The 16,336-nt window shown below is 36.6% G+C and overlaps 3 protein-coding genes across 3 annotated transcripts; 2 read left to right on the top strand and 1 right to left on the bottom strand.

The window, feature by feature from the left end:
• Positions 1-947: 947 nt before the first annotated feature.
• LOC145204739 (dehydrogenase/reductase SDR family member 9-like) lies at positions 948-3,295 on the top strand (the record flags this gene model as incomplete). The annotated part of the gene is made up of 7 exons (XM_080077335.1): positions 948-996; positions 1,052-1,210; positions 1,374-1,532; positions 2,275-2,377; positions 2,443-2,606; positions 2,698-2,870; positions 3,218-3,295. Coding segments are annotated over 7 exons (885 nt in total), but the record flags the coding sequence as incomplete, so codon positions are not given.
• Positions 3,296-4,255: 960 nt separating this feature from the next.
• LOC145204924 (carbonic anhydrase 3-like) lies at positions 4,256-8,781 on the top strand. Its single transcript, XM_080077538.1, has 11 exons — positions 4,256-4,400; positions 4,514-4,662; positions 4,889-5,062; positions 6,152-6,308; positions 6,568-6,615; positions 6,677-6,853; positions 6,967-7,115; positions 7,967-8,029; positions 8,097-8,206; positions 8,302-8,452; positions 8,523-8,781. Exons 1-11 carry the CDS (start codon positions 4,349-4,351, stop codon positions 8,622-8,624), a joined length of 1,332 nt encoding a protein of 443 aa, XP_079933664.1. The 5' UTR covers positions 4,256-4,348; the 3' UTR covers positions 8,625-8,781.
• Positions 8,782-8,826: 45 nt separating this feature from the next.
• LOC145204925 (annexin A7-like) lies at positions 8,827-12,490 on the bottom strand. The gene is made up of 7 exons (XM_080077539.1): positions 12,262-12,490; positions 12,103-12,197; positions 11,913-12,047; positions 10,601-10,750; positions 10,371-10,541; positions 9,315-9,503; positions 8,827-9,146 (listed from the first exon to the last, which is right to left on the bottom strand). Exons 1-7 carry the CDS (start codon positions 12,389-12,391, stop codon positions 9,024-9,026), a joined length of 993 nt encoding a protein of 330 aa, XP_079933665.1. The 5' UTR covers positions 12,392-12,490; the 3' UTR covers positions 8,827-9,023.
• Between the last annotated feature and the right edge of the window lie 3,846 nt (positions 12,491-16,336).

Here is a 16,336-nt window from a genome sequence, read left to right as displayed (position 1 = left end):
ACGCCACAGCTGTTACGGGTTTGTCAAATCAAAAGCAGTTACCTGCAGTATTTACAACTTTGTCTATCCAGATGCGTAATTCCTTTGCGCATTTGGCGCACCAAACTGTCGTGTTCTGTCGTCACTATATTTGTGCTGCACCCTTTCTTCTGGCGCCGGAAACTATCCAACAAGGTTTCTTTTGGTGGTTTTCTTTTCCTGCTGAACTGCACCCTCTTTCCCTAACAAGGGTGGTTAGCTTTTAGGTCTCAACTTGACTGGTTCCACCAACGTTATGCTAATGCGGCAAGTGATGATAAATAAATCATATATCTTTAAATTTCCATTACCCTAACAAAAATAAACCTGGAACGCACAGTTCGCGACTGTGTAGGGATGGGAAAATCTTTTACGACCAATACAGAAGCAATACGTTCGTATACAAAGACTAAAAATCCACCAAATCTTGTACCCTGGGTTATGGAATTAAGAAATCACTGTATTAATTTTTATGTGTGCCAAATTACTGTCATTTCGGCTAGTGCCTGTTTGCATTGTTATGAATGATTGACAAGACAAATGTGACTTTGCTCTTATTTGGTACGGCTGTGTACTCTTCACGTTGGCGGTCATTACTGATGAGTAAGTTAATTTTCCTGGTATGTTTTTAGGTTATAAGCTTGACGTTTAGGCATTCCACATTTTGTAGTTATTTTGCAAGGATTGTATACAGTAGAAAAACGTGCTGAACACTAATTTATGTTGTTTAGACTGTATATCCTTAGGTCATGTGGCTATTACTGTTTTTTCTGACTGTTTTGTACATGGTCGTGAAGAAATTTCGCTCGGCTTTGCGCATCGACGGCATAACAACACGGCAATATTAATGTCCTAATAACAGGCAAGGAACAATAAACCATTAGGAATAATTTGTTGTATTAAAAAAAATTGCATTTTTTGTTATTTCAGGGTGTGACAGCGGATTCGGAATGTTACTGGCCAAATCTCTTGATAAAATGATAAGTTCATCACATCTGCGTTTATTAAAACATCATTGGTTTATTTATATTTTAGGGGGTATACGTGTATGCTGGTTGTTTGAAAGACGAGTCCATTGCAACCTTGCATGAACAATGCAGCTCTAAACTAAAAGCTATACGAATGGATATTACCAAACCCGAAGATTTGACTCGCGCAGCAAAGTTTGTTGAAAGCGACTTAAATGGAAATGGTAACGCACATAGGCCGTAGTGATCTTAATTTCTTGGTATATTTCAGCACACAGCTGCAATATTACTATTATTTAACATACACTTGGTAAAATGATGACTCAAATACGGTTGCCCTCAGTTTCAGACATCAAGTTACATAGGGTTTAATTAACATGTTTTTAGCCTTGTGGGGTTTGGTCAACAACGCTGGAATAGCTAAAACAGTATTGCCGTTTGAGTGGTCTACCAAAGAAGATTTTCAACAGGTGTTCGCTGTCAATGTATTCGGCACTTTGGACACAAGCCTAAAGTTTCTTCCCTTGATAAAGAAGGGCAAAGAAGGTTAGTGTATTTGCTACTACCAGCTTACCACAAGCGTTTGCGTAATCCGTGAATCATTACCGCTCTTTATTTACAAAAAGTACAGGCTAAACGTCTAGAGGTCGTCTAGAGGTCGCGACTTAAACTTGCGTCATGGCAAAAAAGGTTTGATTTGTAGACTCCATCATTTCACACAGTATTTTTACTGTTTCGTAACAAACATCAAAAACAGCCAAGAGTCTTAAATTGTTAATGAATAAAACGATAATAAAACGCACCAAAACAAATAAATTAAGGCTTATAGCTATGGTTAGCAGATTTCATAAACTCAAATTTTGTGAATATTTTAATCGCTACGAGAATTAATGGGTTTGATAAATAATAATCGTTATACACGTTTCTGTTGGCGTTTTTTTCTAAAATAATCAAGATGAACACCCTTATGGTTGATTTTCCTGCTAACGTGGTAAATGACATAAAGAGTGCAGTTATTTAAAACTTTCCGTGAAACTGGGGTAAAGGGTTGTTGACTAATTTTAGCATAAAGTTTTTATGTTGATTTTATTGTTATTATTATTACGATACCTCAGATCAACCCTAATAGCCCCAACTGTGAGCATTTTCTACCGGAAATTGGCAAACCTGGCCACTGAGTTCTTACGTTAGTAGCTCCACCTAAACTACGTTGGAAGTCAATGTGTTTCAAACCCACCTTAAAAATACACAATCACGCCTTACAATAAAATCAATCTACTGTTTAAAGGGCGGATAGTTAATGTGACAAGTATTGGTGGAAGAATCGCCACATTGTGTACGCCTTACGTTTCATCCAAATACGCGGCTGAGGGACTTTCTGATGGACTATGGTCGGCTATGGTTTGATCAACAAGTTAATTTACCCTTACCCATTGCCTAATTTTGTTTTCCACAGTGTTGAATTGGAACCCTTTAACATTTCAGTTCACGCCATTGAACCTTCGTTTTATAAAACCAATTTATGCGAACCAGACATACAGAAACGAGGCTTTACTGAGCGATGGGAAAAGTTACATCCTGATACAAGAAAGAGCTACGGCACAAGTTATTTGCAAGCAAGTACGCTCTAGTCTAGCTGCAGTGTGAAAGCGTTTATCCTTCGTGACTTCAAACGTTGACAAATATGTGCAAATGTATTCGATGTACACAGAACTTAAGGAATGTGACGAAATAATCGGCAAGGGGTCATCAGATAAGCTGACTGAGGTAACTGATGCCATGACCCATGCTCTGTTTGCCAAACACCCACAAGATCGTTACCTGGTTGGTGTAACTGCCAAATACGTCTACTATCCTTTGTCTTTCTTTCCTGTGAAATTCCAGGTAATCAACATATGTTTAGAACTTTAGATCATTAGATAACACATGCACTGAAAAGTTTTGTTGAAAGAAACTCATATACTGTCAAAAAGTTTTCACATAAATTATACTGTGACAATCTGTCAATTTCTGCACATAATATTGCGTGCGAATTAGATCTCGAGCAGTGAAAGATAACGATACAAACTAAATAAATTAGATCAACAAAAAGGTAACCAATATGATTTTACATCGTGTCGACACGTTTTGAATTTATGCGGATACGAAAATGACGACATAATCTTAGCGTTTTTATGCTAAACGATATCATAAAAACGTTTAACAAATAATACTGCATTTTTATTGTGCAGATGTGGGCGGTGAGGCGGTTGAGAATGCTTACGAAAGTTCCGAAACCAATTCCGGAATGTGCAGTCATACGATATTAGTCAGTGAGGTTTCAAATCGATGACCCACGTTCAACCAATAATTCTGGACTGATACTTTCCGTGTAACGGAATCAGTCGATAAATATCGTGCAATGTATATATTCTGTTTGAATAACAAACTGAAGATGCCAGTTAGGCAAAATATCTATAATCCATGTATTTTTATTGACAGTAGGCTATGCATTTTATTTGTTTAATAATTCCTTAATTCCATCTTTACTGCGTTTTTTCATCTAGCTGTAATTTCGCAAATTTGGCATTTTACCAGTTCCCCTCGTTTACTATTGTGAGTTTTACTATTAACAACCATTTTTACATATTATTGACATAAAACGCAATATGTACGATTTCCATGTTGGTGTAAGGACAATGTTTATAGTTCGATGTTTCACTATTTGAGAACAATGATCAAATTATAGAGATCGCTGAATGTGATAATGATATTACCGACATTCACGTCGAGTTTTAAACAATCGTTTGTTTTTGTTGTAAAACTCACTCTTACGCACACAAAAATTTCTTTCAAGACTTTGTGGAAACGGTTAATTCAATTTTACCGCATCTATAAGTAAGATTTGATATAACAGAGAAAAGGGACAACTCTGTTACAGAAATAAAAACAACTGCAAATTTACAGTTGTTTTGGTGTAAAAAGCAACATTTTGGTGTAAAAAGCATTAAATACATCCCAGGTTGGGCATTCCTGGTAAACAGTTATACACAGTCTGCTTTTTTAAAGATTAATTATAACTACTAAAGATGAGTTTTGAGAAGGACCTTCCATTTTTAACATATACGCTACTAATTAAATCCACAGTTATCAATTGCGATACCAAATTACAACGCAAACAATGCAATTCGCCTACATTACCGTTTCTAATTGCTTCAAATGGAGCATGCGGATGTGCATTGAGGTTGCAGATTTGTAGAAAGGAGTTCTCTCGGAGACATCTAGTTATATTCCTGATTTGATTTTAGATATTGATTATAAAAGGTACGCGACGTTTTAATCGAACAAGTACGTTACTTTGATTTGTTGATTTGCGAGTGAATATGCTGACAACTATATGTGTACTGGTTATTCTCCCTTATTTAGCAAGAGCAGGTAAGAAGTTGTAAATTACAGCATTTATTTGACATTAGCCTTTTATCAAGATAGCTTTCAAGACTGTCATAAGCTTCTTGAAGTAAATTTTGTGTGTAAATGTTGTTTTGCAGATTGTCATGGGAAAAGTTATGTGGTGTACAAAAATAAAGAGGTCCGACTTTTCAATGAAAAAACAACTTACAATCAAGCAAAAGTAAAATGCAAAAAGTGGGGACAACTTTGGAAAAGTGGAAATACTGGACGTCTTGTCGTTGTAAAAGTAGGTTTTGGGATCTTAGTAAAGAGTACCTTTTCGCCTATTTCCTACTGAAATGTCTTCCTATTTTAACATGGTGTATACTTGTCAAGGACACTAAAAGTTCAGATATGTAGCAAATTTTCGAAAAATATAATATCACAGAAGTGCGTCAAAATATGCACAGAGAAAATTGAGACAAATTTTGAGGGTCGCTTGATTTGATAAATGCCTAATTTTTAATTCACAGGAAAACGAAAAGCAAAAATGTATTGAAGAAATGGTTTCTACACCAGGGAACTATGATCCAACAAAATGGAGAGGAGTCAGTAAAGCGACTGCTGGTTATTACATTGGTGCTGACGATTTAGAGAGCAACGGAAATTGGATGTGGTCTGATAACACCGCCGTATCTCTTGGTCAGGTAAGGTTGGCCTCCGACAATTAAGTGAAACATTTTATGGATATCTTAATTGCATTTGCACCAAAAAATTGTCAACAATTGTATTGTTCTGTTGTTTGTTTTCTACTTTGTTACGTCATAATCAACTCCACTGATTTAAAGCTGCCTTAATTATTTGTAACCATAACGGCATAAAACATTTATAGGTTCATTTAAATTTTAAAAGCAAAACCAAAAAAGGGCCTTATAGACCAGGGGTCACCAATCTTTTATTTACTGTGGACAGTTTGAAAACTGAAATTTTATCCTTCAAAGAACAAACAAATGTTCAGCTATGAACATTTAGTTGTCTCAAATACAAAGGCGCCGAGTTTCACAAAAATGCAAGGTGGCGGACGTAAAATATGACGTCACATTATGTGACGTCACAAATGCGTGCAAACACAAAGAGCTCCAATCAAAGCCAAACTTCCCATAGAATGGAACGTTCGTCAAAATTTAGAAAAAAAAACTAAATGTTTGAAGCATTGTTTATTTTTGAACACGTTGCTGTCTGTCATTGGTTTACCGACGTTTAAAAAATGTTTCGTCAAGTTGTTTCTTTGTATCACCTGAAAAAACCATTGTTTTTATTACAACACATTCGCATTGCACACAACATTGACCAAACACTCACTGGCAAGCAATTGCTTGTTTGATGTCATAAACAAGGCCCTAACCAAAACAGGTTGAAGTTTTGAGGCAAGTTTTGTTGTTATATTGTCAATGCGTTTGTTTAAAAGCAAATTTTACTAATTTTTCTTTAGATTTTGCGATGTTTCCTACGATACCGCTATAAAGAAACCAAAATTTCCAAGGTGGCCGCCACCGTGCTTTACCAACCCAAGGTGGCGGCGCCACCGCCTACTCGGCGCCTATGCTCATATACATGATAATATAAGTTGTATATTTGGACTTGTAAACGCGCCCGTATGCAAGGATTGTAACACACATTAAAACCGAAAAAAAATATACAACCCCATGAGGAACTTCTCACGGACCGGCACCGGGCAGTAGCCCCGTGGTTGCCAATCACTGCTTAGACAACGTACAAATGTATTATTTTATTAGAATGGCTACAACAATTGGGGGAAACACGAGCCTACTTTTGATTCACACACGGAAAACTGCATTAGCCTTCTTATAACAGACGCCTCTGATCACTATGATTTGGGAACGTGGGTGGATGTAGAATGCCACAATCGTATTTACTATATTTGTGAACGAGGTAAAAAGTTTTCTAATCAGGTGATACACAAAAACAGTAACAATGATTTGAACTGGAAGTGTTAATTAATGTTATTTGCCCGCCTTAAACTAACAATATGATAAACATGGTTGATGCGAATTCAGGTCGAATACAGGAAATTATTATTATGGTTAGAGGAAATTATGGTGGTTGGAATTTTTTGTATGAGCGCTTTTGTTTGTGTTTTTTCATTCCCTATCTGTTACGTTACGTTTTTTATTCTTTATGACTTCTACAGAAATATTTAATTCGCGACTTTGGACCTACAACAACAACGAACATGGACGTAAGTTAAACGTTGTTTGGTATACAAATATAAAGAGTAACCTAATATTTGATATATTTAGTTCAACCCCATGATTGGCATTCAAAGTATCGGTCGTGTGGTGGAAGATTTCAGTCACCAATTTCGTTAAAGTTTCCATCGATGCTAAAGAAGTGTAACGACTTTCTTGGTCAAGTTCAAGGCTGGAGTAGTGCTGTGTCCAATGTGAAACTGACCATCACCAACACTGGACGTTTCGGTATAACATATGACCTTTTCACCTTTATTAACTAACACTGTTTAATAAAAACAAGATTATGCCCCACATTAATGTGCCACTGAAAACTATCTTTCACATTATTTCAATTTTAGTTCAAATTGTCCCACAACAAAACACATGGACAACAAAGTTTAGAGGTAGCTCCCAACTGCACTACATATCACGTATTGTGTTACACGTCGGCAGCTCAAACGGAATTGGGTCGGAACACGCAATTGATGCAACCAAGTACGAAGTTGAGGTATGTTTCATAGTTCGAATATTTCCTTACTTTCACGTCAATCTAACGAAAAATGTACTGACTCCATAACCCACGTCAGCTGCACATTTAGCTAAAAAAGTTAGTTTTTAATGTAAAATTTTTAAAAACTTACTTCCCAACCCTACCCCCTATTTGGCCGCTAAATAAATAATTCAGCTCCTGCGCCACCTATCGAAAATTAGCTAAATGTGCGGGTGACGTGAGTTATGGTGTAAGTAACTTTACCCAATCTAACAGGCTAGTCTAGATGAAAACGATTTACTTTGGAATGCAATCTTGGGGGATTTCTGCCTATCTTTGCATAGTTTATACATCTCATTGGCAGCCTTGTTGCAACCCATTATTTTATTTTTTAGCGCAATCAATACGGTATGAGCTACTAACGTAAGAACTCACAACAGCCAAAGTTTGGTAATACCGATAAATGGCGTAATACTAATAGGCACAGTTATTTGAATTAACAGGGAAATGCTTACAAACTAAATGCAAGGTTATATAGTAACTAAGTTCATAAGTTGAGTTTATTGTGATTTTCATTATGAAATCTTACCCTAATAGTTCACACAATTTGCCTTTAAATATTCTTAAATGAATGCTCGATCGTCACTTATCACATATTAGCGAACTATGTCTGATGTTAGTTCTTATGTAAGTAGAACCTATAATCAAGACGGCAAGATTATCACATTTTGTTTGTTTGTATATTGTCGAACACAAACAAACTTTAATGAGCAGCGACACACACAAGCTCATTGTGATTGAAATAATATGTTTGTCAACGAGTAAAATATACTTAAAAATTTAAGTCAATAAAAAACTTCTATTGGCAGCTTCAAGTGTTTCACAAAAAAGCAGCAAATGGAAGAATTCATGCTCTTGCGTTCTTTCTTAAAGTAAGTCACAAATCTTATTGAAATGATTTAAATACTCTGTGATAATTAACAGTACAACGTTTTTAAGGCCAGAACCACATCTGATAACCACGAGTGGGACGCATTACTTCAAAATCTTCCTTCTCTAAAATTGGGATCCAAATCGGTAATAACGGCACCCACAAGTTTTTTGAAAAAGTAAGTCTAAGATTGAAGTAAAAATAAACAGTAGTTAAACGTTAACAAAAACCAACTTCTTTTAACATGTATTGATTTTGAACTTTGTATCATAGCTTGATTAGTGATAGTTCAGTGAGAGGATTTCTTGCTGAATATATTCTCGATCTTGGAGTGCGGTATTATGGTTCCCTGACATTTCCACCTTGTTCTCAAAACGTTATTTGGACAGTTCATCCACGACCAATCCAACTATCATTGTCACAGGTACAGTACAACAAACATTTATATCTTATTGATTAGCATAGGATAAGACTCAAGTCATTATTTTTTTTAGCTCCGCATTTTAAGAAGCCTTCGAATGGAGGGAGATTTGGAAATGACTGATAACTTTAGACCGCTACAACCAACGAACCAAGAAAGTTGCATTGTAGTATGACATGATAAATTTGAATGCTATTTTTGATGAAATTATTAATCTATTTATTCGTGGCTATTTCCACATACTAGACCACACGAACAGAGAATTATTTTGCATTGTCGACGTTTTTTTCGCACTTTATAACGATAAAGAATAAAACAAAAATTCAAATTTATCGGACGTATACTTGCTGTAACACGTTGGCCCATCACCTTACATGTGGAATACATGATTTTTATTTGCAACGTTGACATGCGATTTTTAATAACTTACATGAAACACAGTACGGATTATTTTCTTAATTCGCAAAATATTAAAAATTGTTTTTTGTAGAAACAGTGATGACTGAAAACAAGGGTACATAATTATAAGAACTGATCAAATAGGCAGCCGACTGTATGGTGGTTTGTTGGTGGTTCAATTTCCAACCAATTTAAGCAGAAGCTTCTCATAATCTCCACTTGTATCGCCAGCCATGACCTTCGGAAGCGGTGATTTGAACAATCTAACAAACTGCTCCTTGATTTCAACCATATCAACCTAAATGAAAAATGTTGTCTAAGACTGGAAAACAACTTTAAAAAAATGATGTTTTAAAAACTAACATCATGTTGGGGAAACTGCAAACAACATTTACATTTTATAGAACGACTTTTTCACACAATAGAAAACTTTTTTGCTAAAAAATAAACCAATTTACGTTTTTACCTCACATCTGGTCACCACTAGTCTTATCAATGCCGAGTCGTTTGTTCCAGCTCCTTTCATTGATTTGTAAAGACATTGTGCAAAATATACAGCAGGAGAACGAGCCATAACAACCACAGCTTTCAAGGCATCTTCGGCATCGCCCGAAAATTCGCTTTCAATCGACTTTAAAATGTCCTTTTTGGCAATCTGAAGAAACAAAAGTTAAATAAACTTATTTTGAACCAAAGGGTGCTTAACTTAATCCAGTGGTTTCCAATCGGGGAGGAATTTTAAAACTTTAGGGAGAGAATTTACTTTAATTTGTACATGTGGTTTGTAAATAGACATTGAAGCTCTAGGAACATAACCTGTGAAGTTGATAAAATAAAGCCTAAACTTCAATAAATTTGGGATGGTTAGCATCTACCATGTAGTCCAAGGGTGGACGAGTTTATGCGGACGTGAACATGTAAGTATGCTACAGCATATGTACTGGCGGTCGTGACATCAGTAATACGTTACATATTAGATGTTGGGATTTCAAAACTGCCCCCAAACCTATTTTGTGGGACTGAAAAGAGTATTATCAGCCTATAGTAGGCATACGCGTCCGACCTTTTGTACGCCTATTGTGTGCAAACAATGTAAAAAAGGCACCACATCATGCGTCAGAAGACTGATCGCTAGACTTTCAGCTCAATTTGTGCATTAAGTTAGAAATTAATTTTGGCTTTTTAGGCGCCATTAGATAGCATATATACGAGATAAGCCTATTTCTAAATCAGCATTTTATAAACAAAAAAAGAAGACATTTGGCGGCCGTTGGTGAAAAAGTATTCGCGATAATAATAGCGATAAGGTTGTGCACCCTGATGTAGTTTATCGGGATGGAATGAAAATGTTAAAATCGTTGAAGAAGGAATTGGTCGATAAAGGTTGGGAATCACTGACCTAAATCCTACACTTTTAGACATTTTTGGGTAAACAGAGAGATAAACGTTCTCACAGGTAATATATTTTCAGTGTTGGCCCTTGAGTCAAAGAGTGTAACTGGTTTGCAAATATTTAGCTAACCTTCTGGTACTCTCTAAAAGTAGCGCGGAGTTGAGGATAGCTTCTTGTACACAAGATGCTGTTGAAAACCGCTTCATCCGTGCCTAGTTTTTTCTCTCCTGCCTTGTACAATGCCTCGGCATCAGCAACAGCCTTGCCTTCGTTTACCTGATTTGTTTCGTCCCGGGCGGCCTAAAAAACATACAATACGTCTTGTTTTACCGCCCCACAGAATATCATCAACGACTTACGTTATTGAATGAAACCAATAGCCGCCGAAAGTCGCCACTTGTTTCACTGGTTAACGCCTTCTCCAGTTCGACCTTGTGATGCTTCTTGTAAAGTTCACGAATCTCCTTAATCTGTGCATTGCTTCGGGATGCCAAAATTTCGGTCAAAACCTTTCAAAAACAAACGAGCGTGTAGTAAGCTTTTGATTATATGGCACACACTTAGAGAACTTCAGAATAACTGTTCAGTTTTTTGAGAAATAACCCTTAGATTTGTCACCTTTATGGTCCATTTTTTTTTACAAAGATCGAGTTTTAACAATATAATACAGTGGTCTTCAACCGGTGTGCACGGTGCACCAAAAGATGCATAGGGTGCACCAATACGAAAAGGTATACAAGGGTGCACCACAAACATTTAATGATCCATTAACATTTGACTTTCAGGATATTAGAAAATGTAGGTTTCAACAGGTGTATAAACCAGTTAATCTTTTTCAATGTTTTATCCCCGTGTCAAGTTTAATGGTGTCTGTGTTACTTTCGGGATATGTTAGGATATCGAGTGTTGGCTTTTTCGCCGATGTTTCATCGCGAACATATGCTTGGAGTTAAGCGACATGATGATATGCATAATGATTTTTCATATCGCTTTTTACCTCAGTTTACCTTTTAAAAGTCGGACACATATATGCCGACTAGGCTAATAATACTCTTTTTAGTCCCACAAAATCTGTTTGGAGCAGCTTCGAAATTCCAGCATATAATATGTAAAGTATTACTTATTCCACGACCGCCAGTACATATGTTGTAGCATACATGTTCACGGCCGCATAAACTCGTCCCTGTGGCCGCAAGTTGTGCACCCCTGGGCTAATATGACATTCATGAATTCAAGCAAATCTAGTTGTACGCATAAACCAGGGGTGTGCAACATTTTTCGTCGGTGGGCCGTATAACCAATTTCGGACCTCAAGAGAGGGCCACATAACTTTTTTCATGTGCACAATAAAATCGAAATTATTTCAAAAGGATCAATAATTTTTCTACAACATACACAGTTTCAGCGCAACAGCGGCTTTCGCAACAAAATAATTGTTTACTAGACAAAGGAAATTGTTATACGTTACATTCGGTGAAGTAGGCTACTTGTTACAATAGCAACTTTGGAGATTCACCAAACACTAGTGGAAAATTTGCTAAATTCTCAGAAGAATTGCATTTTTTATCTTAATCAGTGTGTTGGTGGGGGCCACACTCAATAGCTTGGCGGGCCGGACCGTGGTCCGCGGGCCGTATGTTGCACGCCCCTGGCATAAACCATATACTTTACCGATTCTTTGGTGCCGATGCCTTTCATAGCTCCATGTAGGGATTGCACATCAAACATCGGTAGGGCAGTAAAAAGAGCTAAAGTAAGGTCACGAAACTTGCCACCTATTTCTGATTTCAAATCAGCAAGCAAATCCTGCAAAAAATGTGAAATAACTGTATGTAGGCATAGTTGATTTGACTAAACATACTCTTCCAAAAGCTTGTTTGTATGTTTGCACAATCTCCAGTCTTTGTTTCAACGAACGATTTCCCGCTATTTCAATGATAGTTTTCTCATTCGTTCCTGCAAATAACCAAATTGTAATTGGGATGTAAAACTTTCTTAATATTGTTACAAAAAAACAAACCTAATCCCTTCATTGCTTTACGCAACGCTTGGGCATCTGCTTCGGCATTGAACCCCGAAAAAGGAACGACAGTTCCATGGCAAGACTCAAGTGCAATTTCAACAATTCCCTTTGCGAGTTCGTCAGCCATATTTCACTTTTGAACAAAAATATGTCACCAGCCTCTTTACTATACTACTATGCTAAGTCGCGCCGACGTTCTACAATCCACACAACGCGCTAGGTTAGGTGTATCCACGACATAACATGGTAAATAACATGAGCATGCACTGTTTACCGAAAGCTTTATTTGTTGTGCGGCAAGCAACGCACAAGAAAATTGTGACTTATTAACAATCGTGAACATAAAACGAGAGTATTACGAGCAAACCCAGTACACCACGTTCCTGGCATACAGGTCAAATCGGTTTCATTTGTACGTGAGATTCCCTATCATGGGCTTCAGCATAGGCGCCGAGTTTTACAAAAATGCAAGGTGGCGGACGTAAATTATGACGTCACATGAAGTGACGTCACCAATGCGTACAACCACACGAGCTCCAGCTAGAAAATAGAATGCAACGTTCGTCAAATTTTTTTGAAATATATTCATTTGAAACACTTTGCTTTAACGTTATTATTGGTTTAGCAACGTTTAGGAAACGTGTCAAGTTGTTGCTTTTGTATCACCAAAATAACTATTTATTACAGTACAATCGCATTTTACACAATAATAGCCATACATTCAATGCCAACAATTGTGTGTTTGACGTCATAAACAAGACACTAACGAAAACAGGTTGCAGTTTCGGCACGTTTTGTTGCTTTTTCGCCACTACGCTTGTTTAAAAGCAAAAATGTTCCTAGATTTTAGAATATTTCGTACGATAGCGCTACAAACAAATCAAAATATCTACGGTGGCCGCCACCCTGCTTTACAAACCCAAGGTGGCGGCGCCACCCCGCCACCGCCCACTCGGCGCCAATGGGCTTCAGTCTCGTTTCTCCTGTAACATTGCCACTGTCTGACAATGATTTCCAGCTATCGGGGATCAAGCACATTTGTTGAATTTATTTTTGTTCAAATTCTATGTGAAGTGATCATTTATGTGACTTCAATAAGTGTGTGCGCGCGTATGACTATTTTTTTGTTGAGTAATGTTTCGTAGCTGTGGCTGAGCTGACTACTGTTACGACTACAATAAGTACTTAAACTGAGTACAATAACTTACAAATGTTGCTTTTAAAACAAGCAAAGCTTCTTAGTTGCCTATAGCTTACTAGTTACAATCTCCAAGTCTCTCACTCTGTTGTAAGCATACAGCGGCTTACAGCCCAAGGCTAGCTCTTTCAGTCTGTACTCCGATTGAGCAGTGCGCGTTGTAAAGAAACCAATCGAGCATGACCACCTTCGTCGGTTTCACCATAGATAACTTAATTCACTAGATGCGCAACTCGGCGAAATCGCTCAGACAGGTCACGCTTGAATGAACCAGTACACATTGGCTTCTTTACAATGGCGGGCAATGGGTGAAGAGTGAAGATATTGGCAAAAAATCGCAATTTATTGCATTAAACGTCAAATAACTTTGGAATTGAAGTGATAATAAACTTGCAGGTTACGTAAGTGTCATGTATCTCGTGTATTTTATTCGTTTTTAGAAGTTTATTGTGTGTTTTAAAAGGATCACTAACCGTTTTTGTTTGATTGATTTTGTATGTTAAATATACCATGGACAAGACTAAATTCTCGTAATTGTGATTTAGTTGCATTTCTGTGTAATAGCTAGGTTAGCCACACCGTGCCAATGGCTAAAAATCTTTGTTTACAATTTGCAATCCTGAATTTCAAAGCAACTCTGATATGAAGAAACATTACAGCAATTTACAAAAATGTGTGCTCTCATTGCGTGACCCAACTTAGGGAGACATAATACATGCTTCATAAAGAAACGTAATATTAGTTTCCTTTTAACCCACTTCTGTTGTCAAAATCAAACAGTAATTCTTTGGTTGCAGAAAAAAGTTAAAAATTGGTGCTTTGCCATCCAAAAAAATCCTAAACAGCAGTACAGGACAAAATTGGTAACATTGCTCATGAACATATAAATGTTTATTACAGCTAAAATCAGGTGTTGTGGCCAAGACAAGCAGAAAAGCACCATTTGACAGAAAGGTTAAACATCACAGCGTTAAAAGTGCTGAGAAAGCTTTTAAACAATTTAGTACACACTTCTTAAGTTAACAGTTCATTTTAAACAACAAGTTGTACAACATTTAGAAAAGTGGTCATTTTATAGAAAAGGCAAATACCTTTTGGTAGAACAATATAAAAATAAAATTGTTAAAGCATACATAAGGTACAGTTATGTTTATTATGAATTAATCTGGGTTTCTGTATGTTATATTTTTTGTGGTAGACTTTGCATCTCAAGCAATGTTGAGGTTGAATGGGCTCCATTTTATGGATGGTGAGTTAAACCACTATCCTTGGGTATTACTCCATTGAGGAAATCAACTTTAACTGCATTTTTAAGTATAACACCTGCTTTTAAAACAAGATAGTTTTTACTTTTTTTTGTTTGTTTTTTGCATCATTACAGGGGAGTTGGATAACTTTAAACTTTGTACGGGAGTACGCAGGAAAAAACAAGAATATTAACAAACATGTCATACAAGCATGGAACGCCCTGACAGGCACAACCATAATTCGCTCACCTCACTGCAATGTAGCCAGTAGATATGGCAACACATTTAAAACTAGATCACCTAATATTCAAACACAGTAACAGAAAAAGGGCCGGTAATGTGTAAAATGTGTGCAAAGTATGGCAAAAAATGGAACGCAACAGAGTGCAGCAAATGAAATCCAGAGCAACTAGTGAAGAAGAATTGGTAACAGTGGATGACCGAATTCATTAGGATATCTTGGTATGCAGATTCAAATGTTTCTCATTTAATTTTGGAACAGTAATGTGTCATTTCCCTTTTGCAGGATTTGGTTGAAAGTCAAAAACACTCACTAATGAGTGGCAAGCCTCATTTTTTTTAAATGCGATGTAAAAATGCTTCAAAGACCATTAATCGGAGACGGTACCACCCTGATGTGGTTCATTGGGCAATTGAGTTGTTTGCTAGAGCTTCAGCAGCATATAATCATTTCAGAACCAGTGGTGTTCTTATATTGCCATCATCACGTAGTACAGGTATAAGTTGCAATTTAACATATAATTTTTTGAACTGACATACCATCACACAATCCTAAAAAAACACTGTATGGTAGACTGTTAAAAATATTGGCTCTGGTGCATGTGGTATCAACCAATTGGCAGTCAATGCTCTGTGGATGCAAAGTTAGTTAACAGCAGCAATTTATGCACTTTTTCATGTTTTTTTTAATTTATTATTTTCATGTAGTCAAGAAAATTGGTATTCTAGGAAGGCCACTTAGTTGGATTTATTGACTAGGGGGCCAAAAATGCAGACACCATAATGGCAACCCATATATGTAGCAAGGTGGTACACATAATGCAAATTGTCCAATTCAGCGAATTCAAAGTCCAAACTTGCTACATAAATAAGGTTAATTGCTATTTTTTTATCATATTATTAAGAAAATTCCAAAAACTAAAACATTTTTATCAAACTAAACGCCGCAGCTCAAAAAACTATCGACAAGACGACAAAATATGTCTGTGTTCTTACCAATGCACACGAAATGTGTACTTGTTCATTCAAGCGTGCAACGTCTGAAGGAAGGCAAAACCAATATATTCTCGTTCATGGTAATTAAATTAGATTTGTTAAAATAAAAATGTTTAAAAAATACATCAACAAAACATAACTACACATTAAAAGTTACATCTTGTTCTATGTAGTAATTCACCCGAGAGATTTTTTTAAATATTTAGTCGGCAGACGAGTTGCGCATCTAGTGAATTAAGTTATCTATGGTTTCACAAGATTCGCGCATTTCCGTTGCTGTTTGACTTTACGTTTTACAAGACCATTCAATACAAAATGTTCATAATTATTGGTAGCATGTGTTGTTTTATGGTTTGCTTATAACTATTTTTTTCAATTGTTTTTCAGACTG

The sequence above is a fragment of the Phallusia mammillata genome, chromosome 8 (genome assembly GCF_965637545.1).
Source record: "Phallusia mammillata chromosome 8, kaPhaMamm4.hap1.1, whole genome shotgun sequence".
Classification (NCBI taxonomy): domain Eukaryota; kingdom Metazoa; phylum Chordata; class Ascidiacea; order Phlebobranchia; family Ascidiidae; genus Phallusia; species Phallusia mammillata.
The sequence above is the reverse complement of the archived record's forward strand: the minus strand, read 5'-3'. Positions and strand labels throughout refer to the sequence as shown.

Coding starts and splice junctions, on each gene's coding strand:
- LOC145204924 (XM_080077538.1), top strand. CDS start 4,349: ATGCTGACAACTATATGTGTACTGGTTATTCTCCCTTATTTAGCAAGA. Junction 5,063..6,151: donor CCGCCGTATCTCTTGGTCAG/GTAAGGTTGGCC, acceptor TTATTTTATTAG/AATGGCTACAACAATTGGGG. Junction 8,030..8,096: donor CTCTTGCGTTCTTTCTTAAA/GTAAGTCACAAA, acceptor AACGTTTTTAAG/GCCAGAACCACATCTGATAA.
- LOC145204925 (XM_080077539.1), bottom strand. CDS start 12,391: ATGGCTGACGAACTCGCAAAGGGAATTGTTGAAATTGCACTTGAGTCT. Junction 10,751..11,912: donor GCATCGGCACCAAAGAATCG/GTAAAGTATATG, acceptor TGTTTTTGAAAG/GTTTTGACCGAAATTTTGGC. Junction 9,504..10,370: donor CTTTTAGAGAGTACCAGAAG/GTTAGCTAAATA, acceptor TTGTTTCTTCAG/ATTGCCAAAAAGGACATTTT.